This window comes from Narcine bancroftii, chromosome 4, assembly GCF_036971445.1.
Source record: "Narcine bancroftii isolate sNarBan1 chromosome 4, sNarBan1.hap1, whole genome shotgun sequence".
NCBI lineage: Eukaryota > Metazoa > Chordata > Chondrichthyes > Torpediniformes > Narcinidae > Narcine > Narcine bancroftii.
In genome coordinates this window covers 233754719-233781787 of record NC_091472.1, presented here as the reverse complement: position 1 = coordinate 233781787, position 27069 = coordinate 233754719, and the positions used below count along the sequence as shown (strand labels likewise).

Sequence of the window (27069 nt, the reverse complement as noted above, 5' to 3'; positions counted from 1 at the left end):
AGAGGCAGGAGCAGCAGGAACAGGGGCTAGAGGAGGATTAGGGGTAGTAGGTAATGGAGGGGTACCAGCAGAGCCTTAGGGGAGGGTGTAAAAAAGGATTAACATTAGCTGGGACAAAAAAGCTTTTTGAGCAGTTAGTTAAAGTTCCAATCATGCAAGAATCATATTTATTAACAATACAATACAATACTTAAGAAAACACTTGCAAGCTGAGTAAGTTATACTGCCCATCTCTTCAAATTGCAAGCAGATATTAACAAGTAACATAAAATTCTCCTATCTTAAAGTTACTCTCTAATAATGCTCCTTCAAAAAGCCACTGCTGTCAAAGTGGCTTTCCTTGAAGGCAAATATTAGCAATGCAAACGTCTGCAGAGTTAACCACTGGGTTTTCACAACCAGACCCAGTCTTTTCAGCCAATCTCCACATCCACTTTCAAATGGAGAACCATATCACGAGATTGAGATCAGAAATGACAACCTCACCTAGCTATTTCAGGGAGGATCAAGGCTAATGGTAACACCATTGCAGGATCAGCATTGCCAGCACAAAACAGTGCTTCCCTAGGCAGAGAGTAAATCAAGACCAGTAGTGATAGGAAGTGGTTAATGAATTACCTCCAATAATGATTACAATAATAACAAAGGTATTTTGTGGAAGATTTAAATCCATTCCATCACCATCCACTTACTGTGGATTTCCCCAGTGAAATTTTGTACATTGTGGCCAACAACACAAGTGCTACCTATTTGTCAAATGATTGTATCAAGATTTCTCATGGCTTCAGAAATATATAAAGACACTCAACACATTCATAAAAATTAAGGGATAATGGGAGTGGTATGGGAATAGAGACTCCATCCCTCACCAGGTTATATATTGAGATGTAAGTTTATGTTTCATACTGAAACTGGACGACGGGTTCACACCTTTGAACCCCTCCTTGGTACACTAATCAGGGATTGATCCGATATTACAAAAGGACTAACTGCAACATTGCATGAGAGTCACTGTGAATATTTATTATCTATCTAATGTACTTATTGTCTTTTTTCATTCAATAAGTTTACTATTATAATTTTAATTACAAATACCTGTATGGCTGCAGCAAGCAAGATTGTCGGAGCATATATCCACTATACAACATTTAAACACAGTCACATCAAATGTGGTGAGATGATGTTGTCTTAATTTACCCTACTAATGATATGTATATCATTTAAAGGCAATGCTGTTGGGAATATGGCAAAAATAAAATGGATAAAGGCAGGATTAGTGCAAATGGGTATTTGGTGGTTGGTGCAGACTTGCTGTTCTGGAGGACATTTTGCGTGCTGTATCTCTGTGACTCCAAGACGGTGGTGAGCGACCTTCAAAACTGCTGCAGTCATTTTGCATGCATTAACACTTTGCTCCAGGGTTCTGGTAGAGCTGAACTCATCCAAGAAAATGCAAAGTATTCCATTACATTCCTGATGGGTTTTGTAAATGTAGGCTGTGGGGAGTTAATAGATAAGCCATTTATCCCAATTTATGGTTCCTCTGACCTGTTCCTATTAAATTGCTTATCAATGACAACTTTCAGGACATCAATGGGAGGGAACTGAGGGCTGTAAGCTATTGTACATCAGATTGTCCCTTGTTGGATCATACTAAAATGGGTATGATTGAATGCCTGAATAGTGTTTCACCTCATTTATTGATTGCATGATCTACTTCATTGTTTGAGGAACTGCAAATGTAACTTCTATAAGTCAGTAATTTATGACAGAAGGTAGATCACTGCAGAAACAGCTGATGATCTAGAAATCTAGAACAGTGGTTTGAGCAACTCCTGCAGTGATATCACAAGGCTTGGATAATAACTTCCAATAACCACAATTATTTTTCTCTGCGGTATGACGAGCTATGGAATGTTTTGTCCTTGATTGACTGACCAGTTTTGCCAGACTTGCCCTGATGCTATCCTCAGTCAAATGCTGCCCTAATGTCAAGAGGACTCCATTTTGCCTCATTTAAACGTTTTGACTGAAGGACTGATGAGGTCTGGAGCCAATGGTCTAATTAAATTCAAACAGATCAATAAACAGGCCACTGGTGAGAACATGCTATTAACAACATCTTCCACCACTTTACTGATAGGAGGCTCCTTGTGCAATAATTAGAAAGTTGGACTTGCCCTGGTTTTGTGGACAGTATATACCCAGACAATTCTCTACACAATTCCTTTGAGAGAAAGCTTGACTAGAAGCACAACTGGTTCTGGAGCACATCTTCGGCAACATAACCAGGATGTCAGCTATTCCACCATCTTTGCAAAGGCTTTCAACACTTTTTCTTCAGCAGGTAAAGAACTGAAATGGCTGACCACTGAGTTTGTAAATGTGGGGACCTCTGAAAGAATTCAAGATAGATCACACACTTGTTACGTCAAAGCGGTTCAAATGCTTCAGCCTTATCTTTGGAAGTCATGAAGTCTCCTCTCATTATCTAATAATTCACTACCATTCAGAAGGATGAGAGGTGACCTAATAGAGGTCTATAAGATTATGAGAGGCATGGATAGGATGGACAGCCAGCATCTATTCCCCCAGGGAAACAGTAGCAAATACCAGAAGACATCTGTACAAGGCGAGGGAAGGAAAGTTTAAGGGACAGACACATGGATACAAGAAAAATTGAGGTTTGGAAGGTTTAGATTGTTGAGTACGTTTACATTGGTCAATAAGACCATAAGTAATTGGAGCAGAAATAGGCTATTCAGCCCATCAAGTTTGGCCCATCATTCAATCATGAGCTGATCCATTTTCCCACTCAGCTCCACTGTCTGGCCTTCTTCCCATTTGATGGCCTGGCTAATTGAAACCTATCAATCTCTTTCTTAAATACACCCAATTACCTGGCCTCCACATCTGCCATGGCCACAAATTCCAAATTTATCACCCCCTGGCTGAAGAAATTCCTACTTGTTTTAAGTGGACACTCCTTAGCCCTGAAGTTGTGTCCTCTTGTCCAATACACTCCCACCATGGGAAACAACCTTTCTACATCTACTCTATCCAAACCTTTCAACACATGAAATGTTTCAATGAGATCCAAAGAGGTTGACACAACATCATGGACCAAAGGGCCTGAACTGTGCGGTAATGTTTTATATCATTCACGACATGATCTGGTGGTACTGCAGAGCTTTAATCTGGATCCACTGGCTTGGATCACTCAGCTCTGTCCACTCTAGGTTTGTTTTTGCTGTTTGGACTACCAAATCAGCCAGTGGTGCAGTTTTGTCAGTTTGCTACCTCATATTCAGACACCTCTGTTGCTCTTTCTGGCATTCCATTCTACAGAAAAGCAGAATTCTGCAAATGCTAAAGATTTGAAATGAGAACAGAAAACATTGCGAATATTCAGAGTGCCTGGGGAGAGGGAGCAGAACAAGTGACATTCACCCTTTCCAACTTAAGGTATAGTACAACTCCGATTATCCGAAATTGGATTGTCTGAATTTAAAAAAAAATTTCAGATAAATGAGGATATCCAAAATAAATCAGAAATACTCAGTTAACCAAAACTTTTTCAGAGCTGAACTGACCTCACAGGTTGAAAACATTCACTTGACATGAAATTAGAACGACTATTGTCCTTGTTTCAGGCAACTACCTCCCCACTCTCTCTCCACTTCTTCTTCACCTTCCCCTATTGACTTTTCTCTCCAACTCTCCCTCTCAAACTGCATGCCACTGTCTCCCTGCCGCAAGCAGTCGGAAGAATCCCTGCCCCGGCGTCATCAAGGAGCGAGGCTGCCTGGCAGGAGCGGGGGTGTCAGGCTCTCGACAGCAGCAGGGCCACGGTGAAGAGGGGTCAGTGATCAGCAGCGGCCAGCAATTTTTGATTAGAATTAAACATATTTTAATGCTTAAAAAGCCTTCTTTCGTTGTTGTTGTTTAAACACTGTTACAAGTGATTGACTGCTGCTACTGGGCAGTTTTTAAAAAATGACCAGTTATCTGAAAAAAAAACATTTATCCGACATAGGCCCGGTCTTGACCATTTTGGATAAATGGAATTGTACTGAAGTTGACTTGACATGTTAATTCTGCACTCTCTCTCCATAGATGCTGCCTGACCTGGCTACTATTTCTCGCACTTTGTCTTCTGTATTTCCACACACTTCATCAAACCAGGAAAAGGACCCCAAGCTTGATAGTAAAGGTACAGCGAGAGAAAAGCCAAACATCATGCTGGGATACATTTCTACAGCTGTCCCATCAGTATCTCAAGGATGCTCAGCTTGGAGCTGTCAGATCCCATCTGAGTCTCTCCCATTTAACACTGTAGTTCAACAAAACACAAAGGAGGCCTTTTTTTTGGTCAATATTCTTCTTAAATCTCCCTGAAGCTTTCCTTGCTGTTAATTCCCCTTTTTATTTTAAACAAATTATTATTTGGAAAGAATGAGTAGGAGGCACAATTGGTGGAAAATTGTCCCAAACATCAGGGTTGCAGAATGAAGATGAATGAAGATGAATCACTGACAGAGGGTGATCAGGGAATGGAATTCATTGTATTCCAAAATATTATTCCTTGCTTTCTGTCAATGAAAGGGGATAGGAGTCAAGGGGCAAGAAGCCAAGAGGGGAAGATAAAGATGGAGCACAACAATATTTTTACTTACAAACGAATGTTACTTGATGCTAGCTTTCCCTTCCCATTTATTTAATTCCTTGAATTTATTTTCTCAATTTGTCCAATGGGGATCAAAACTCACAACTTTCGATCAATAGCCCAATAGCTTCACCATTATATCATTGCACCCAATGCAGAAGTGTCACACTCACTAACATTACCTTGAACATTACCTGAGACAGAGGTAAGAATTCCCTGGACAAGTATAACAAAGATTATGATAGAAAACAACATTCCCTAATTAAATACTGGTTAGGTTTGGAACAAAATTCCCTTCCAACTTGCCCAACAACCTTTCTTTGATCCGAAACACATGCACATTCCCATAATGTATTAACTAGATCTTTTGACAACCTTCAAAAGCATCATCTAGGTGATGAATTCAAAGCAGTTCCATGTCTGTGAGAAACTGGTAGGGACGATTAACAGAGATCTGGTTGGATTAAAAACCTATTCCTAAAAATGGAAGGATACCTTAGGGTATTTGCAAATTTTTGAACCATTGTGGTACAGAAGGTGGCCATGTGACCAAGCCCAAACTTAATCTTCACAAGAACAATCAAGTCAGTCCCATTCCCCAGCTCTTTCTGCATTGCTCTGTAATTCTTTGTTCCCCTTAAATTTATCAATTTCCTCTTTTGAAGCAAACTGTACACATTTCTTTGTATTCCACATTCCTGCATTTTAATGCCCCAAATCAGGCACAATTATCCTTTAACTAACCAGAGCAGCATCCAGTTCCTTAATAAATATCAGTACATTACTGAGTGCTTCATATTTCAGATAAACATAAAGATTAGAGAAAGAAAGGCGTAACATTATTGAGCTGGGGTGTTGCACTGAGCATGGCTTGGGACATCCCTTACCTGGATACACACTGGGTGGAGAAGGGGTTGGTACTGCAATGGGGACCCCGACACTCCCACTGCCACTATTCTCTCTGCTGCTACTGCGGCTGCTTGGGTGGCTTCCCCCGCTGCTTCCACTGCTACTGCAATACACAAATCACATCAGTGCTCACACATGGCCCCAGGGACCTTCCAGTTTAAGTAAAATGAAAATTCTGTACTTGACAGGTCTTAAGGAACCATGCACATAAAAATGGCATTACCATTTCAAGCCAATGCCCTTTCATCAGAACCTATCCTTTTCCTGATTCCTTCCCATCTATCATCGGTCTGAGGTCAGTCAGAGGTCTCTGAAGTCTGCAGGAACTCTGTGTGGTGCTTGGAGTATATGATCACTTCCACATTATTCCCATTGCTCTCAGTCCTGATAACTCAGTGGATTTGTGAATTTTAGAACCACTACAGAAGGAGGCCATTTGACTGATCAAACCCAAGTTTAATCTTCGCAATGTTACAGAGTTCTGTGTTGTGTATTGGCCTATGTGTTGTGTGGTTTTATGTTAAAAAAGTGACAGTTTGCCTGAGAGAGCCAAGGTGAAGGTGGACTGCTGAGAGAGTGGGAGATGGACTGAGCATGTGCAGAAAATGAAAATAAATTCTGGATTTGGACGATAAATCACCACTGGGGGTGCTGTGGAGTGGAAGGAGGCCTAGAGCACGAGTCATGGTCTGGAGGACAGTTTAGAATGTTGGGATTTCAAAAAGGATGAACATTCTGAAGGCAGCCAGAAGGATCTGGACCAAGCCAGTGGTTCTTCTCTCTGCAAGCAACACAGGACAACTTCAAATTTTGTGCTCTCCCTCGCTCTCTCTCTCAAAGATATTTTGGCTTCAGTTTACCAAACAAACTGAATTTTGTTTATGATCTTTGTTTCAGTTGAGATCGAAATTTTGTGAGTCTTGTGTGTTTTGTGTCTAAGTTTTTCTGTGGGCTGGTTGGAAATATAACTTAGACTTTAATTACATATGTTATATTTAGGCTGGAGAATTTATTAGTTTTACACTGTTATAGGAATTTGCATAGTAACCAGTGGGCATTGTTATAAAAGGGGGGGGGGATTTTGAATTAAAATTTGATGAATTTTTGTTAATTAAGTAATTGTTCATCTTTACCCCTGTGTGATCTGCCTTCTTTGTGGTTGCTGGTTTGATCTTGTAACAGCAAGTATAATAAAGTAAGAACTGTCAGTGCTAATTGTCACACCATTTTTTTTTACTAGCATTATGTTAACTGAAAATATTTATTATCTATTATACTTATTTTGTCTTTGTAATTTAATATATACCCATCATCTTTTTTTCATGAAATACCTGTTCAGCTGCAGCAAGTAAGAATTTCTATGCACATGTAGATTGTAAGATTTATGTGACAATAAACTTATTATCGTCATTATCAAGTAACTCCCATTTCCCAACCTTTTCTCCATTGCCTGTGATTTCCCCCCTCCCCCTCCCCCCCACCTGAAGTACTTATCCCCCTTTGGAAACAAACTACCCGTATATGCATTTGCTCTTGTGCCTCTATTTTTCACTATTTAGAGCCTTAAACCAGAGTTTTAATTTTTGTACATTGGATGCACTGCTCATCATGTGATCTCCATAATGGGGAAATTAAATATAAATAGACTGATCATTTTGCTGACATCCATTCAGTGCTTACTTTGAGCTCCCATCACTTGCCAATTTAATTCCCTACTCAATGACAATTGACCTTGCTCTCCTTCCCTGCTGCAATTATGTTCAACTGTAAGCTCAAGTAACAGCATCTCAATCTTCAATTACTGGGGGTAGGTGCCCTACAGTCTCCCAGTATCAATAATAAGTTCAGGAGTTTTAAATTAGAATGACAGCCCTGAAAAATAGCTGTTGGAATTCTGATATTCTTTCTTACATTTTCCAACTCTCTATTCACATCCTCTCAAACTCTGCACTTCCAATCCTTGTCTCTTTTAACCCCCCCGTTTCAACTTTTTGCCAGTTGTTTGATGCATTTGCTTTTTCTTCCTATTTACTTATCTCCTGATCCTAATGGTCTGAAACATTAACAATCTCCTTCACCATAGATACTGAGTATTTGAGAATTTCCTTTTTTTTTCCCCCCAAAAAACCTTACCTACCGCCTACCTCTCCTGGCCATTTAGACTAGCTAGACTGCATTCTTAAGGGTACTAGCCATTTTATGAGCCTTGGTGAGGTGACCATTACAAACTAATGCATTTCAAAGTACCACACCATCAAGAATATTTGACAAGGAGGACATCACAGACAAATCTAGTTCCAGAGGTCACAGCGGCATAAAACAGCTTAGTACAAAATAAACCACAACTGCATTGTTTGAAGCTGTAGTTTATACAAACTGAGCCTGTAGATAATGTTTCAATTCTTACTATTGCCACACTTAAGTACAAATTTCAAATGGAAACCTAAAATTAAAAAAAACCTCTCTTCAGGCATCTGGTTGGTTAAATCTAAATGCAGTTCTGTTCTGTGGGCCAGGCTGTCAGGACTCTCCACTGTGTACCTGTATGTCCTTGTCCTCTGATTTACAGAAGCTGTCCGCACTGGGCTTTGTTGCTGTGAGGAGTTCATGTTGCGAGTTGGACTTGGCACATAGTCATTTGGCACCACTGGAGGGCGCACAGGTTCCAGTGTCCGATAGGGAGAATGTCGACTACATACAGAGAAGACAATTAATTCAGCCCAGTTGACACTTTCATTTTATCCACTTCCAATTTACAGCTCATAAAATCCCCTTCATAATATTTACTAAGATGCTCATATGGTACTTCAAAAATATTTATTAATACTGTAGATGAGAATAAAAATTCAAATGTATAAATGCTGTAACTCAATGTGCTTGTTGGAATGCAGGGTCCTCAAGCCCCTCTTAAATCTTTCTCTTCTCCACGGCCTCTAGTTTTAGATTCCCCTACATTGGGAAAAAGACTGACTGTTCACCTTGTCAGTCCCTCAAGATTTTTATTCACTTCAACAATGTCATCCCTTAGCCCCCTTGGTTCCCAAGAAAACAGTCCCAGACAATTTAATCTCACAGAGAAAAAGAGAGAAAAAGGTTTGTAATTTGAGTGAAATCCACTCATCAGAACTGGAAATTTCACCCAAACATCATGCCTTGAAGTCGCAGTAACATCCTCATGAAATTTTTCTGCATCCTTCCCAGCTTCTTTACATCCTTCCTACAACTGGGCGATATATATTACATACAATACAGTCGAGCTCAGCTACAATCCCAAAGCCACCCTTCTCCATGTTTCAATGGCCCCATCTGACATGATGATTCTACATTTACACATGCAGTGAAAGGTGTTGCCTGCGTTAGGAGCCAATCTGTTCAGGGGAATGTGCATCAACAATGAGAGTTTTAATTACCTATGCTCAAATCATTCTTAGCAATTCCTGCAGTCACTTCCCACTTACCCAAGGGTGCCTTTTCCCGACACAGGGGGACTAGGAGGCTTCTGTGTGGGTGGGGTGCTCCGTGGAAGCCCACCCATCTTCATATTCTGAGTGCTCACCTGGAAAGAATAAATCAAGAGACACCAGTTAATGAATCTAACCGTGGCAATTTCAATGGCACCAAGGAGACTAACACAGATGTTTAATCAGAACAGAAGGCAAGAGAAAGAGAAAAGATGTAAAGGGTATCAAGGCCATGCAAAGTGTTTTTTCTACAGGTGTTCTAGGCACTAAGTAATCTATACAGAACAGGTACAGGGCTTGTAATTTAAAATTACATGAAAGTAAGAGTTTAAAAGAATGACATTCCAAAATGACAAATACACAATCATTCTATCAGCATGACAGAAAAAAGGGTTTATGTTTTGGGTGAAATCCACTCACCAGAAGTGGAAATTTCACCCAAACATCAGATTAAATCTCTAACATGCTGAATGACTTGCTGTGCATTGCCTATGTTTTCTACCACATTGCATATGTCTGAAATTCGTGGCAATTAAAAAAAAATTTCCAAAGCAACAAGTGAACAATGCGACAGTCACAACAAGAAGAGCCCAAACAAACTTCAGTGAATGAGGACTGGATTGGTGTGTGGATGGGAAAGACTGTCCTTTGGTGGTGGGGTGTCACGGGTGGGCAGACAGAGACATGACCAGGGTGGAGAAGAGACCAAACGTAGTACATGGCAACAAAGAAGACTGCATGTAGTTTGATATTATTGTGTGAATTTTAAGGGGTCTCAGAGAGATTTTTAACTTCTCCACAGTCACGGTCATGCAGGTCTTGACAACAGGCAAAGGCCCAATTGTTCCCCACTCAGCCATGGATGCAAAACTTATGAAGAACAAGTTCTCAATTCTGACAGGAACTACTTTACATCTAGTTTACTCTACTCAGAATGGAATTTCCAATGAGAGAAGAATGGGTAGTCCAGTGTCCTCACTGACAAAGCAGAGCCACACACACTTTCTCCGGAATGCCATTCTGGCAACTAGCAGAATGGACAGTGAAATGATCCCTGAACAACCAGAAAGGATGGTAGAGTTGCTGCAACTAAAGCAGAAATGCTGAAAGACCTCAGCATCTGTAGAAAGGCTAACCAGTTAAATCTTTTAGGTCTCTCCTGCCCTCAGCTTTGCTTTGAAAATCATAACCCTACCATTCTCCCCCTCCCCCCTGTCTTGCTGAAATAAGACAAAAAACAGTGAGGTTGTTTCCACTGGCAAATGAGACTAGAGCTAGGGGACATAGATAAGGAGGAAATCCTTTTCCCAGAGACAGTGGAGGCTGCCTCATTGACTGTCTTTAAGGGACAGGATAGATTTTTGAAGAATAGTGGATATAAGGGTTTTGAAGAACTAGTGGGCAAGCAGAGGTAAGAACATGGCCAGATGAGTCATGTTCTTATTGTTCATGGAGCAGGCTTGATGGGTCAGGCAGTCTCCTCCTGTTCCTATTTCTTATGTTCCTTTTTCTTATGACTGACTGAGTTCTTCCAGCCTTTCTGTTTGTGTTTTAAATTCAAGTAATTGCAGTTTTATGGTTGCTGTAATCCTCAGTATGGTCAGCGAATCCTGTATACCAGAGCACAAATGTGAAATTATACCTGGATACAGGCTGGGATCCAGAACAATAACAGAAAACAGTGCAGACTGGGAATATGAATAAGCACTTAAATGCATCACAGAGTACTGCCAGGAAATTCCATACACAGGACAAGATAGTATCGGGAAAGTTCAAGGAATTTGGCAAAAGAGCTCATAATTAATATTCATGCCTGAAGAATAAAGCTGGAAATAATACTGAGCCAGCTCCTTGGGTCAGGATGCTTTGAAATTATTGAACAGTCAACTCTTTTATGCAAGTGTTCATTGGAACCTGTGGCGTGACCCTCTGCAAATATCTTCAGGAGCTCTGACAGAATAACTCATCCAGCTGGCCAAAATGTAGGCAGGCCAGTCACAAGAACCATGCATGCACCCACACACCCGTAAAATAACAGGACAATGACCAGAAGCAAAACCAAGTACAAGTTTTGGTAGAGGTGTAGCCACAGAGATAAACAAGCTAAGAACAGACCAACAAATATATGTGTGACTCCACAATACAAAAGGCAACTCAATTTGACAAGGAGCTTGATGTAGAGCTACAAAGTGAATTCGTGCAATCAGTGCTGTCCTGTCCGCAAATGATTTCCACATAGTGCCATTGCAGATTTTGATTCCATTTTAAATTCATACAAACCCTGCACCTTGTCCTTTAGTTGACTAACAGAACTTCTATCAGGTATGTCATAGAGACCACAAGCTATATTGGTAAGAAAATAAGGAAGTGATTTATTCTATATATGTAAATGTATTTCAGAGATAAAAGATTGTAATAATACCCTCTCTAATAATCAATATCAAACAACTCTCTCCTGTAAAATATTACTTTGGTTGGGCTGGACCAATCTACATTCCAATGGTTTCATTATTCATGACTCAACTTACTCTGCTTTCAACACATCTTATCAGTTAAGATTATAAATTTCTGAATGGAAATTTAATTTCTAACTGCCTTAAGCTCAGTGTCTTTATGGACAGAAGCATTGAATCCATCCTCCCAACAGCAAGGAAATTGTTATCTAGTCTCAGGAAACCATGCTCCTCTGTCAGTCCAGCTGGATTATGTTTAAGACAGGGGAAGGATTTGTATGATGCAGCTGGGTGAAAGTTGATGGAGCACTTCATAAAAGCATTTTACTGTTTGGAGTGAGGGATAGTAATGGAAAACTATGCATATCTAGCTACACAGTGACCAGCATCAATCACATTCACACTAGCAATGCACCGGTTATATACAGTGTAAAGCCTCCTATAATAGGTTTGGTGTCGGTGCAGTGCCATTGCTCAGCAAAAGGAGGTGTAAGGCGCTCCTTCCATCCTATAGCCTACAGGCCACCCTTGGGCAAGATGTAGTATTTATTTAGCCAATCAATCAGGGTCACATGAAGCCATGCATTATGGTTGTAAACTAAAAATGCTAGTCAGATGAATCTGCTGATCAGTGAGATGTACATAAAGTACTAGGTCATGACAGGCTTCCGTCCTGAGAACTGTTTGTAACCTGAACTGTTCGAAGGTTGAATACGAACAAAAGCAGTGTGTGGGTGAGGATCACAAAAGTGTCTGTGACTGGAGAGCGAGCAGGCACAGGAAGAACAGCTGCCTGCTGGCCTCACTGACTCAGTGATTGAAGGGCAAGTCTGGATAGCCCCATTCAGCCACCGATTTTTGCAGCTTGGGCTGTCAGATGTGAAGGTAGACAGAAATGACCCATTTAAGCCTGGAAAATGATGCCAGTAGCCTGGCAGCAGCTGGTAAATCCATCTCTATCCATCCCAAATGCCTACTCACATGCTCTGGGTTCCCATACATCATGTGCTTGTAACCTGGGAAGGACCTGCAGAATAAAGCTCCCTCTACATTGTCCATGAATCGTACCGATATGCTAAACATTGTGCAAAGTTAAAAGAATGTCTATTCCTTTCATTTCGACTGGGATGATGCACTGTGACATTTCAGGTTGGACAGCATAATAGTTCCCTCTAACTGTGCAAAACATTCCCCATACATCTAATATATAAATACAAATGTTGCTCTCTATTACATTGATGGAACATTCTGATATTTCCAAAAAACAGCTGTGACAGATTCAATGCGATGAAACCAACCCAATTTCAAATTTGCAGATTGGAGTTGCAGGACCTCCTGCTCACTAGGCTTTTGATTAAGCACCATCACAAACTCATTTAATATTTGCTTTTTGAACGAGCTGGGTGAGATGAGTCAAGAAATGATGCAGAAATGGTCCAACCTTCAATGTTAATTTTGGAATAGTAAAATACATATATAGAATATACAGGATATCACACTCTGGGAAGTTAAATTCCTGCCAGATTCTGGGCAAACAATGCACACCAAAATATTTAATGATGAGGGTGCTTTTTTCATTGTGGTGACTATCCCCTGTCTGCTCAAAATGAAAAGCAGGCTTCACTGCAGAATATTAGGGTGTGATTTTCATATTTCACAAAGCAGGGCACTTACAAGTGGTGATGTAAAACATGGAAACAATGGTTTAAGGTCACTGAATGGAATAAGGAAGGGAAGAGGGGGAGGATATTTTTCATGCTAGAATAATTGGATACGACCTCTTAATGATGCAAGGTTGTTGATGAAATGGTCATTTCTAACTCTGCATTTTTTTCTTTGAGGCACTTCATTGTTACACAAACTGTCCTCCCCAAGTCCTCGAAGTCTGGGTCCATGAGCTCCAACACCATCCAGTACTTTTCTCACTTCCTGATGCCCTTTTGTGAATAATGAGATCAAGTTGTATCTGATCTTGACTGTAAAGAGTGATGAACCCAGAGCCCTAATACTTCTCTCCATTCCTAGATTGGGATTAGAATAGTAGCCCTCGGGATTTCTTTCTGAATTTTCATTGTTGACATGGGATAATGAAGGATCATAATTTAAAAGCTGCAATGGTTCAATATTTGCTTGAAGGAATTTTGTTATAATTGATTTAATCTGAATATTATGACTAGAATCCTATGACATGGGGATAACAGGCTTAGATCACTGCTTAGTCCAACTGTTGGTTTCTCAGCTACCATTGGGGCAAGATTCCTTGCAGCCTGGAATTCCTTCCAGTACAGTAGTGTGTCTCAATCAAAGATGGGACGTCGGGAAGATGAAATCCTGCCATCGGCAACATACCCTTTTTTTTGAAATCAGATAGCAGAATTAAGAACAGTAGGAGAGGTTTGGAGAAATTGGTATGCAGTTGACCACGGACAGGCCTAGTAATTATACTGTAGTGGCATCTTTCCCAATCCATTGCAGCTTTCCTTATACAGTAAGGCTGGAATTAACTGGAAATTTCATTCAAATGGACAATAGGCAGTACTGACAGGTGAGTAACCAATGTCGGGTCGCACAAGTATTTGGAGCCTTAACCTAAAGCCCATCTCAAATCCATGAAAGGAAATAAGAGGTGGAGAGATTTAAAAATACCATTCTAGAGTGATGATAATGCACAAATGAAGTAATGGTCACCATTATGGATGGGGGGTTTACAGGTGCACAAGGTTCAAAAGTCAGGGAAATTTCAAGGGCTGTGAGAGGATGCAAGGATGAAGGAGATCACAGAGATGAGATGTATGAGGTCACAAGAGGAAAACAAAGGGAAAGGGACATTTGAATTTTTATGTTAAAAAACCAACATATATGAGCAAGAAAAATGATAACAATGACAGAGATTTGTTTCCCAAATAGAACTAAGGAAATCAATTTTTTAATAAACTTTTACTCATGGAAGTGGGAGGATGAGAAGCTTGCCAGAAGAGCATTGGAAATGTGATGAGAGGGAATGCAGCCATGGATAAGGGTTTGTGTGACAGATGGGGAGAGCTGTAGATGGGTAATATTGTAGGAGTGGATAGTTTTTAGAGATCTTGGTGTCTGAACAATAAATGGGAAGCTCCTTCTTTGTGTATCCACATATTTGTTAGGTCTAACATACTGCAACTAATCCAGGACTGAGCTACAGTGGATGAACATGGAGAAATTTGGAGTGTGAAATTTGGTCACAAAGTCATTGCCTCTGGGTGATTATGACTATGTATCAGAGTTGTCGTAACCATGGAAGTCATCCTTTGACTGGTCTGCCTGGTGTTTAGATTTATTAATGTGTATGTGAACTTAGGATTGGAGCCCACCTTTGGGAGGAATCCAACATGTATACACAAAGCAAATTTTGAGAATGTTACCAGAGTGAAGGGTGATGGCAAATATCTGTTTTAAGAATTCAAAACCTGCAGCATTTAACAACCCAGTCTGCAATATCCTCAGCAGAGAATAGGATGGCGGAAAAGCACTGAGATCTCTTACCTTAAATCTAAGCAACCACTTAATGCATAAATGAAGCAAATGAAAAAAGTAAGAAAAGAAAACAGCATTGACAGGTTAGTCGAATAGGATAGGAGTACAAAAGGAATCAATGTTAAAGCATCTGATACCAAGTTATGTTACACATTGGTTAGAGTGAAACACGTGGCCACAACTTGATTTAATGAGCAAACGGACTTTTTGGAAGCAATCAGATGTCAACAGACTGGCCAATAAAAGGGACCTTCTGATCACGTCCAGACCACAATTAAACTCACGCATAAGTGATTAAATTCTTGATATTGTGATCTCAGCTATCTTGTTCAGTAATTGCAAATTCCCATCCAGCCTCTGTACAACATGAATGGAATGCAACCTTCTTTCCACAAGATTGTGAGAGGAAGAGCAAGGGAAACCTCCAACTTGATACTTAAATGTATAATTCTCAAGGTATTGTCTGCTCCACACAAATAAAGGTTAGATTGATTCAAATACTATACCTATAAAATTGAAACCATTGGCAGAACTATCAGATGAATTTGGAAGATCACCCCAAAGGGCTGATGGATAAAAGGACCAAGAGAATCAAATTGTTCCAGGATGTTGAGAAGCTAGCCGTTCATAACTCAGCAAACTAATGGGCTTAGCCTCCTGAGATTCAGAAGGATAAATTGGCCTCCTGATCTGGGGTTGTACACTGCTACCTCACCTCAAAAGTCAATGTGCATACAACTGTTAAGAATTGAACATAAATTTCTGGTGGTGCGGATTGGTCAAACTATCTCAAATTCCCAACCTAGAATGGCACACCAAGAGTGAACCTGTAGACAGTACCCAGAATTTAGCATCTTTTAGTCAGAAAGGAAAAATTAATCTTTTTTTCTTTTGGGGTAGATTAGAGGGGAGTTGGGAGGGGTGGGGAGGGTTAGGGTTGAGGGGGTAGGGGATTATATGGGAAAAATATTATGCATTTACTTGCATTTTAATTTTGATTGTATGATTTATTTTGATTAATAAATAAAAAAATTAAAAAGTTTACAGCACAAAAACAGGGTCTTCAGCCCAACTTGTCCATGTTGGCCAAAATATTCAGCCAAGTAAGTCCCATTTGCCTGTATTTGGCTCATATCGATTGAAACCATTTTTAGCTGTCTAAATGTCCTTTAAAGGTTACAATTGTCCCCCACCTCTACCACTTCCTCTAGCAGCTTGTTCCATATACCCTGTGTGACTTTTAGAGCTTTCCCCTCTCACCTTAAATCTATTCCTTCTAGTTTTAGATTCTCTTACTCTGGGGGGAAAAAAAATGACTGTGACTATAAACCTAAATTGTGATGTAAAACTTGCTACCCCACCTCAGTACAAATATATTTCTCCCCAGCACATTCATGCCCTTTTCAATCACGTTGAACATGGGATTTAGATGCACTCGTAACACAATGCATCCTCTGATTAAACTCAATTAAGGCTTCTGCTTTAAATAGCAATAGACCCATAGACTACACCAGACCAGCAAAAGTGTTTGTGTAGAGTTCATTACTCTCCTGGTGAGAGAAGGCGTGCATGAAGCTCCAGAGTCCAAACACATCCGATGTGGGGAAAAGAACACATAAGGAATGGAAATCGAGACATGTCTTCACTTAGCATGATGTGTCAATGGACAGCAAGATCTAAATCATTGAATAGGAAGAGTAGCAGTCTTGTCATGGTCTGAATCCAGAACTATATGGGAACTAGTTGGTAGCAATATAAATGAGGGCATTTGCTACTGAAGGATATAATGACAGTTCACAGTAAGGCAAGTTATGGATGGGGGTGAATGGGACTGAAATTATACAAAATTAAGTGACACAGAGGGATGAGAGAGAGAATGTTTCCTCTTAGCATGGATATCTAAATAGTAGGCAAACGTTTAAGATAAGGGTAGGTGATATTGAATAGATTTTGAGTAATATTTTAACCTAGAGATTGAGTGGATGACCCCTATCATCCTTACCTCAGAGTTAATAGAAATTTTGTAATAAACTAAGAGATGGCACTCAACAACAGGCAGGATAAACGGTCATCATGAGATCATGAGATATTCATAGTTCCACGAACACCTCTTATCCAAAACTTGCTTCAGAATGAGAAATCCAAATTATTCCTCAGACTGGAAATATATAACGATATAATTAATAGATCTAAAACATCTCATTTACTGCAATACATGAGTACTTTAAATCAGCATTTTAATGGTGTTAAAATTGTTGCTGGCCCCCTAATTGTATAAATTTCAAACATAATGAGTATCCTATTTTCATTAAAATTGTTCCTAAATTGTGAAATAAAATTTGCTATCCTCAAGAACTACCTGACTAATTACTAAATCAGTTTTTTTTTCTTATTTCTCTCACATGAATACTGATTGGCTCCCAAATGATCCTTCATCTATAGTATTTACCTTAGGTACTTGAGAACCTGGGCAGCAACTGTAACTAGATTTTGAGAGTGGAGGGAAGCTCCAGTAAGTGCTGCCACATTCTGATCTAACATCTACATATTTGATTTCTCATTGGAGAACTGCACTCTTGGTTCGTTATGCCTCCCCATGGACAACAGACTTTGGCTATAAATGCAGGTACCATAGTTAACTTAGGCTGGGTATAGAACAAACAATTTTGTACTACAAAGCAATACACACAAAGCTATTAGATAACAACAGCTAGCTTGTCATTAAGTTGCTTCTTGAACTACATCTTTAAGCAATCCCTCCATTGCCAGTCTCCTATCTCTCAAGGTCCTTGAAATAATTGTTCATTGATCCATATCTATCCTTCCCGTAACTCAATATCTGAATACTGCCAAGAGGTCAACTCCCCTACCGCATCATAGAAATGTTCTTTCTCAAGGCTACAACCTGTAGATGTCCCACCACAGCCACTGAGTTACCCATAAAGAAACCTAAACCACACTACACTATAACACTTTCCCTATCATCCACTGGCTGGATTCAGAATCACGAGCAGAGAATCACTTCCACAATCTGCACTCTATCTGTAATTCCCTCATTGACAAAAATCAAGCATTTATTTTGAAGCCAATACAAATGCCAAATTCTGTGAAACCTCTTTTATTCATCTGCTTAATAACAGTCCTTGAAACCAACATCTCTGACCAAACATTTGGTTGCACTCCAATATCTCTTCCTTTGGTTCAGTGTCAAATTTGGTTTGATACTTTTCCCATCAAGCACCTTGAGACATATTATTATGTCAGAGGTGATGAACAGTTGCATGCTGCTGAGAATGTTGTTATCAGCAACGGTCACATGGGGTTGCCGACTCCAGGGAAGCAGAGGACTGGCACAAGGCCCTAGAACATGGGAAGATCACGCCGCCATTTGAGAAGTAAAAACAGAAGAGACGACCTATGGGACAGTGACCATGCAGCAGACCAGTGACGAACACACAGGAAACAGGCTGATGGTGACTAGTTTGAGACTGGCTGAAAGGGTACCAGGTATCGGAACTAAGATGTGAGAGGTGCCAAGGGCATCGGAGGCTTCCTGGTTGTGTCAGAAGTGAGCAAATTGGACTTTGGTTGTTGTTGGTTAGGCTGTGTGGCTGCAGGAGTGCTGGAGGCAAATGTGTGGACACTCAGTGCCTCGGAGGGGGAGGGCACTCTCTTTTGCTTCTCTTTCTCTGGTTGTAAGGGGCGCTGGGCAACTTATGTTGATAGCGAATCTTTGTTAGCCTTACGGTAGACTAAAGGAAATTTTGAGTAATATCACATTTTCTGTTTTATTACATGACAATAAAATAATCTTGAATCACTTACCCAATAAAATAATCTTGAATCACTTACCCAATGCTCAACTCACCAGATCCAAATAAGAAACAAGACTGCCACAAGTTCTTGCAAAATCTCTTGCTTCCCATCCTAGTACTTTTACATTTCAAAGGATATTGATGCAAATACCAATATCTTCCAGAAGAAGTATTAGCTCTCAGTTCATTATTCTTAACGAGACCAAATGATAACTCCCACAAATTGTTTAAAAACAACCTTGGAGTCAGTTTCAGTACAATTACAAGTTCATCCCGAAAAGCTGCACAGGTAGACCCTAAATCTATCCTGTTGACTGTGGAGCTGCCCATCACAGAAAGCACAACCGCACATGGATATTAAGATCTTCCACTTCCCTTAGGCTAACAGAAGAAGAAGTCAATCATCTGAGTCTGTTTGATTAAATTATGATTGGTGTCTTCATGACATTTTCCTGTATTTGCCAGAGAGCTCTTGATACCATTGCTAAATAAAGTTCTGATACATGCATTTGGAAAATAAAATCTGAAATTTAGACATCCAGCATGGTAACAGGCCATTCCGACTCAAGAGCCCTAAATGGGAGGAAACTAGAGCACCCAGAAGAAACCCATGAAGACACAGGGAGAACGTACAAACTCCTTACAAGCAGTGCCAGATTTGATCTCGGGGCACTAGCACTGGAATAGCATTGTGCTAATAGCTCTACTAACTGTGCCAAAACAAATTAGTTATGATCAATTGTTTAGAGAAAATAGTTTTTTCTGTATTTAACCCATTGAAATTTCCACGACATTCTTTTATCTACTTGCTTTCTCCCTCTCCTCCCAACTCTCCTTACTTCCTTAAGTATGCCTTGACTGGGTACAGTTCCGCAGGCAACCACATGCCTTCTACTCAAGTGGCCTTGACACATGAACTAGAATAGCAAGAGCCAACAGGATATTTGACTAAAGAGCAATTCTGCCATGTCCAATCTTGATCTTGCAAATGTCTACATAAACCTCCTTCTCCAGGAGATTGGTGTGGGAGGGGTTGAGAATCACTGGCTACAAATCTCAAACAAGAACATTATAATTTTCCTCTTCTGCACTTAGATTCCCTGTTCCCCTGAAAAGATTTGGACTGAAGCTCAATCCTCACAGATTATTCAGGATGACATGTTTATCTACCTTCTATTGCCATGTACCTTACCAAAGGAACATGGTAAGGAATGTCAAAGGCATCCCTTAAATCGCAATATGGGTGGGGAGATCTAAAGTTTTCATTGACGAATTCCAGTGCTTATATGTTTGAGGCAATGCAAATCATATTGTTTTGTACAACACAGAGCAACTGATGTGGAGAGCATGGTTTGCTCTCTTTTTATTTCAGTGTCACAATCAATATACATTAGCTGGAGGTACCTCTCACTGCTAAAGAACAATCAGGAGTATTTTACAGAATATCATGACCACCCAATTAGCCATCCCTTTCAAAATGACTTATTGAGATTAAAAGCAACTTTTATTGAACAACTTTTTGTAAGATCAGATCTTGTTTTGTTCAGGAGTCAAAAATTTTCTTCAAACGTGAAAGACTGAGATTGATTATCTAATTCAGTATGACTTTTTCAGTTGCTTCTAGTTTTAAAGGATCAACCTCTAATGTCTCCAATGTACGGTGCCCACCACCATGCACCACTTTATTAAACTCTCGCTAAGCAGCTCCAGTCATTTTCTCCAAAATTGAGCTGCTTCCAGCTCCCAGTTCTACAAAGCATACCTTCACTCCATGACCGATGTCATCCAAGATGGCGTAATCAATGGGTTTCCTGATGTACCTGACAGGTCTCTCAGGGTTGGACGGGGCTATAATTTTATGAGTCCTGGAGGTGTTTTTGTTGGTTGTCAAGATACCAATCTCTCTTCTGGCAACTTTTTCCTTGTGAATGTCCACAGTCTAAAATGTGAAGAATAACACAGTTAAAACATAAGTACATTTCCAATAGGGCACAAGATAATGAGCATCAGTCAAAATATAGCAAACACAGCCAAGTTTATCAGTGCAGCTAGGAAATCTCTAGACATCCAATTTTAGTTTTTGGTACATTCGGTTGAACACTGCCCAACCACATTTTGAACACGTGCCCAAACATGAAATGATTTTGATGATGAACTCATTCTAGTTTGTAAAATAAAATTTCTCTCACAAGTCCATGCCTACTATTAGTTAGAAATTCTCTTCAAAATTGGGACAAACTTGATTTTGGAACAATTAGTCAGGGACCTTCAGAATTCTATTGGGAGAGGATGTTTGCATGCAAGGTGACAACTGGAAAGTGGGACATCTTTTAAAGGTTATGCAGCAAGAGTTCAGACACTACATGTCCCTGTTAGGGTGGTAAGTTTAAGGAACTGATATTGTGGCTTGTCAGGAAAAAGGAGGATTATATCAGATTGAAGAGATCAGGATGAAACAAATCCCCTGATAAATACAGGAGTATGCTTAAGAGGGAAACCAGGAGGACAAATAGAAGACATGAGATGGACCTGACAGCAGGATAAAGAAAAACCCCAAAAGATCTATAAGCTTTTTTAAGTAAAAGGATGACTAGGTCCCATTAAAGGTCATCAGTGCTGCCTTTGTGTGGAGCCACAAGAGATGGGTAGGATTTTGAATGAAAACTTCTCATCGGTGTTTAGTGGGAGGCAAGGAATTGGAGGAAATGAGAGGTGAGGTGCTGAACCATATTAGGACAACCGGGGATGAGGTTTTAGTTGCCTTGGATAGTATTAAAGTGGACAAAAACCAAGGGCCGATGAAGTGCATCATCACACCTTTGGGGAAGCTGGGGAAGTAATTACAAGGTCCTTGCTAAGATGTTCACATCATTTTTGGCCTCTGATGAAGTGGCTGAAGATTAGAGGATGGGTAAGTTCTACCATTATTTTCAAAGGGCAGCAAGGAAAAGCCACACAACTACAGGCCAGTGTTTGAAAATTGCTGGAGGGGATTCTGAGAGACAGGAACTTCCAGCATTTGGACAGTTAGGGCCTGAATGGAGGCAGTCAGCATGGATTCGTGCGTGGCAGATCCTGTCTCACCAATCTAATAAACTTTATTGATAAGGTGACAAAGAAGATTGATGAGGGCAGGGAAGTGAAAGTTGTGTATGCAGACTTTTGCATGATTTTGGCATGGTCCCGCAAGGCAGGTTAGTCTGGAAACTTAAATCACATGTAATCTGAGACAAGATGGCCTGTTGGATTCAAAACTAGCTTAGTAGAAGGAAGCACAGGATAGTAGTAAAAGTATGATTGACTGATGTAATATGTTATAATATCCTCCCAGGCTAATAGCTTGCTCTTTGTTTCTACAAGATGTGATGGAAGTGTGAGCACGAGAAATTTTTCTTTGAATTTTTGTATCTCTTTATATACCTTTGTGAATCTCTTTAAAAGCTTTTTATATCATTTGTATCTTTATATACATTTTATATCTCTATCATACAGTAAATGCTTTGTTATTCATTGTTATGAAAGTCTTAATGCAACCTATACAAAATGTTTATCTGTTCTATCAATGAATTAAAACTACATAAAGTAACAGCCATAGAGTTTGATTTATTGGATTAAAGAGATCTAAATTTGGGAATTTGCAGCTCACGCTTTGGAAGATGATAATTTAAAATTAGAATATATTGTTGTTAGGAAAATGTTGACTCTGCAGTTTACAGTAACCAGCAAGTAGAAATTCTGCCTGCCCACAGGAAAAAGAATCTAAGTGTTGTATGTGATGTCATACATTTACTCTGACAATAAATCTGAACTTTTAAGAGCAGCTGTGGAGAAGAATGCGATTGTTCAACAATGGAGGTAGATTGGGAGAGAGTAGGTTAGTACAGGACAGGAGGCAGGCAGCAAGTGGAGCATTGAAAGTCCTGAATATCTGGGTTTCAGGAAGCACCTTACGTTAAGATGTCTGACTGATTCCCAACATCTCACTGACAGTGAAAGAGAAGTTATGAGGATGAGACATTGGAGGGGTACAAAGAGGAAGTAAATAGGTAACAGATCTAAGGAAACTCGATTCAGTTCCAAAACTTTGGCACAATGGACATGTGCTGTACGGCATTATCAACAACTGCAGTTAGTGGGTTGATGGCAATGTTTTTGTTCGCAAGACATGAATAAAGCCTCTCAATGAAACATTGAAATTATGCAGTGAGCATCTCCAACTCTTCACAATGCTTCAAAACCTGGAGCACAGGCTTAGTTACAGCAACTTTCAAGTCCCCGCAGTGTCAGAGTCTGAGTTGATTTTGCATGTCATCAGATACTCTATCAAACTTCCATAGATGCACTGTGGGAAGTATACTGACATGCTTGCATCACAGCCTGGTTCGGAAATTCAAGTGCCAGGGACACAGAAAGCTACAGAAAGTAGTAAACATAGCCAGATCCATCACAGGATGCAACTTCTCATCTATTGCAGACATCTATGTGAGGTGTTGCCTCAAGAAGGCAGCCAATATTATAAAGGACCCCATTACCCTTGTCACAACTTCTCATTGCTACCTTCAGGCATAAGGAACAGAAACCTGAAAACCAGGACCTCTCGGTTCAAGAACAGTTCACCTTCCCACTGCTATCAGACTCTTGAACCTCTCCTTATTACACGAATCAGGGACTGCTCTGACAGCACAAAAGAACTGTCTGTATTAATTTTTTTGCACTCTGATTACTTTAAATATTTATTATCTATTTATACATTTATTTTTAATTAAGTTTATGCTTATTTTTTTTTACAAATACCTGTTTGACTGCAATAAATAAGAATTTTTTCTGTGCATTTTCGCACAAATAATATTGCTTAATGATGGTAAGTGATGTTATCTCTTGCTCCTTGGGCAACATCCTCAGTTTCCAAATGTGAATGAACAATATTCAATGCCTCGTCACACATCGACTCCAGACTGCGTTCAAGGGACTCACACCAGGTGGTGGACTGCTGGAGTCTGGGTTGAGACTAGCTGAAGAGGTTCCAGGTATTGGAACTGGGATGCGAGAGGGAGCTGAGAGAGCTGAAGACTACCTAATTGTATCAGAGGTTCAGATCTGGAGCTTGGGATGCCAATGGATTGGACTGGATTTTGTGCAGCTGTGGAGGCTGCAGGAGCCCTGGAGGTGAATCCACAGATATTTGGCAACTATGGGAAAACTCATTTACTTCTCTTTCTCTGACTGTAAGAGGTGCTTCAAGCAATTTCATCCAATGGCGAATCTGTCTGCCTTACAGCAGTCAAAAGGCAATTTCATGTAATATGACACTGCTTTATTGCATGAAAATAAATTGAATCTTGAACAATCTTCCCTTTCTTGATCTCTCTCCATCTTACAAGACAACCTACCAAGTCCCAGTTACCTTGATCACATCTCTTCACATCCTGTTTCCTGTAAGGATCCTATTCCTTTCTCTGAATTCCTCAGCATCTGTTCCCAAGATGAGGTCATCCATTCCAGAACATTTGAGATGTCCTCCTCTTTCAAAAATATGGCTTCCCCTCTAAAGTCATCAACTCAGCCCTTACCCATATTTCCTCTATTTCCTGCACATCTGCCCTAGCCCCCTCTGCCCCCTGACACAATAAGGACAGGATTCTGCTTCTCCTCTCCTATCATCCTACTAGCCACTGCATTCAACATATTTCTGCCACCTACAAAGTGATCCCACCAGCAAACACATTTCCCCTCAACTTTCCTCTCTACTTTTCACAGAGATCACTCCCTTCATGACACCCTCATCCACTCATCCCTCCCTACTAATCACCCCCTTGGTACAAATTCCCGTGACCACAAGAAACGCTACACTTGAGCCCACACCTCTGCCATTTGGGGCCCCAAACAGTCCTAGTGAATTTGCAGGGGTCATCTACTGCATCCATTGCTCCTGTTGTGGCCTCCTTGAAGAGACTGGACACAAACTAGGAGATTATTTCATTAAGCACCTTCTCTTTGTCTGCTGCAATAACAGTAACCTCCCAGTGACCAACTATTTTAATTCCACACACCATTCCCACACTCACAGGTCTATTTGTGGCCTCATGCACTGCCAAACAGAGGCCACCCGCAAATTGGAGGAACACCACCCAATAATCCATCTGGGTACTCCCCAACCAGATGGCATTAACATCAACTTCTCTAGCTTCCATCAAATCCTTCCCTCCGTCCATTCCCTACCTCTTCCCCCATTTGTCCAGATCCCCACCACTTTTCCTGTTGATTAAATGAGCTACCCCTTCTCCTTATCACCTCACCTTTTTTCTCTTCTACCCAGCTATATCGAGCTGACTTCTTACCTGTTCACCTCCCCCTTCCTCTCCTTAACTTTTTACTCAGGTGCCTGTCTGCTTTTTGCTCGTACCTTGATCAAGCCCAAAATGTTGGTTACCCTTCGCTTTCTGAAGATGCTTCATAGCTTGCTAAGTTTCTTCAACACTTATGTGTTCCAAATCTAACTATCAGCAGGGTTGGGAAGCAACAGGATCTCAGTGGGAGTTGTTTTTCTCTTTGGATTCAGTCACTGAGCCACTCACATCACTTCAAACCATCATCAGCCTTGTGCTTGAGTTATTAAGCAACTGGAGCCCTGGTCCACTGGTGCAGAAACAAGAATTTGAATCCCACTATGGCAGCTGGAGAATTATAAATTTAAGTTAAAAATTATAAAGCAAATATCAGTCAAGGTATCCATGAAATGAATGCACTATAATAAAAAGGCCACCTAGGTTAATAATGTCCTTGACGGAACAAACTTTCCCACCCTTTACCATGCTTCCAATGTTGCTAATTCATAACTTTGTCCAGTAAACACATAAAAGTACTGTGGGAATGTTGCAGTGTAGGAGGTATATTATTTTGGATGAAGTATTAAACTTCTTCCTCATATGAATGGGATATTTTGTTCAGTATCTTAATTTATATTTGATTCCTCAACCAACATTACAGGTACACAATCCTTTATCCAGAAACCTTGGAGGACAGTGTGTTCCGAATTTCGGATTTTTCTGGATTTCAGAACAAAAGCCAGCTGGCCCAGATTGAAGCCCACCTGAATTGTGCTGCCGTATCCACCCCCTTCCAGTTGCGCTGGCATCTCTCCCCCCCACCCCACCCCCCCACCTGCCCAAGCTGCACTGCCGTCTCTCTCCCTCCCCCCTGCCTGCCCGAGTCGTGCTGCTGTCTCTCCCTCCACTATACCAGCACATGAAAACAGTGCCGGATTTTGGAGCTTTCCAGATTTTAGATATCCGGATAAAGGATTGTGTACCTGTACATCATTGCTCTTGAGATATTTTGTGCTGTGCAAAATCTTGCAGAGATCAGACATTTTTAAAATAATTTTTTATTTAGTATTTCACCATGAACCATATATACAAATAACAATATATACAAATATTCAACGTTAAAATAGAGTGTCATTTTCATTTTCTCCCTCTTCCCCCCACCTTCCCCACCCCCGATAACAAATCAAGAAATGTAAGAAGAAATAACAACAGAAGAACACAAAAGAGAAGAAAAAGAAAAGAAAAATAAATTATGTCGTCCAATATTTCATATGTAACTATTTTTGTAATTGTAACATCACGTCAAGAGATGCAGGTCAGAAATTGGTGGTTTCTAATATACTCCATGTATGGTTCCCAAATTCATTCAAATAAAGCATATTTGTCTTTTAGATTGCAGTTAATTTTTTTCTAATGGAATACACTTGTTCATTTCTATAGACCATTGTTGCATTTCCAAGTTATCATTATGCACTTTTTTCCTGCTGCGAGTGCAATCATAATAGATCTTTTTCGAACCCTGTCAAATTTTTGACCTAATTCTTTATCTTTCATGTTGTTTAACAAGAAGATTTTTGGGTCTTTTGGTATCCTATTTTTTTGTAATTCTATTTAATATTAGGTTTAAATCCTCCCAAAAAGTTTTCACTTTTGTACATGTCCAGATTGCTTGAATTGTTGTTCCAATTTCTTGTTTACAATGGAAGCATTTGTCCTATGTTGTTGGATTCCATTTTTTTAACTTTTTAGGTTTAACATATAGCCTATGTAGCCAATTGTATTGTATCACACAAAACTAAGTATTTATTGTAATAATCATGGTCCCTGCACATAGTTCCTTCCATGTTTCATTCTTTATTCATATATTTAATTTTTTCCCCCCAACTTGTTTGGGTTTATATATTGCTTCATCATTTTCCTTGCATT

General features: G+C 40.1%; 1 protein-coding gene and 1 long non-coding RNA gene across 6 annotated transcripts in view; one reads left to right on the top strand and one right to left on the bottom strand.

Annotated features, from left to right (window-relative positions):
• LOC138761718 (abl interactor 2) overlaps window positions 1-27069 on the bottom strand; it is a 172398-nt gene that overhangs the window by 21753 nt on the left and 123576 nt on the right. For 3 of the 4 annotated variants that reach the window (XM_069934327.1, XM_069934328.1, XM_069934325.1), the window contains exons 3-6: window positions 20580-20756; window positions 9034-9131; window positions 8117-8266; window positions 5554-5678 (exon numbers count right to left, since the gene is read on the bottom strand). In XM_069934327.1, the coding sequence (XP_069790428.1) occupies window positions 5554-5678; window positions 8117-8266; window positions 9034-9131; window positions 20580-20756 (550 nt within the window). The remainder of the gene's footprint in view (window positions 1-5553; window positions 5679-8116; window positions 8267-9033; window positions 9132-20579; window positions 20757-27069) is intronic. The other variant, XM_069934326.1, reaches the window with a different exon arrangement.
• Window positions 14347-26534, top strand: LOC138761719 (uncharacterized). 2 transcript variants are annotated; one of them, XR_011356452.1, is made up of 2 exons: window positions 14347-15458; window positions 26332-26534. It is a non-coding gene; the product is annotated as an uncharacterized lncRNA (long non-coding RNA). The 2 variants fall into 2 exon arrangements; XR_011356451.1 differs by having other exon boundaries at window positions 14347-15484.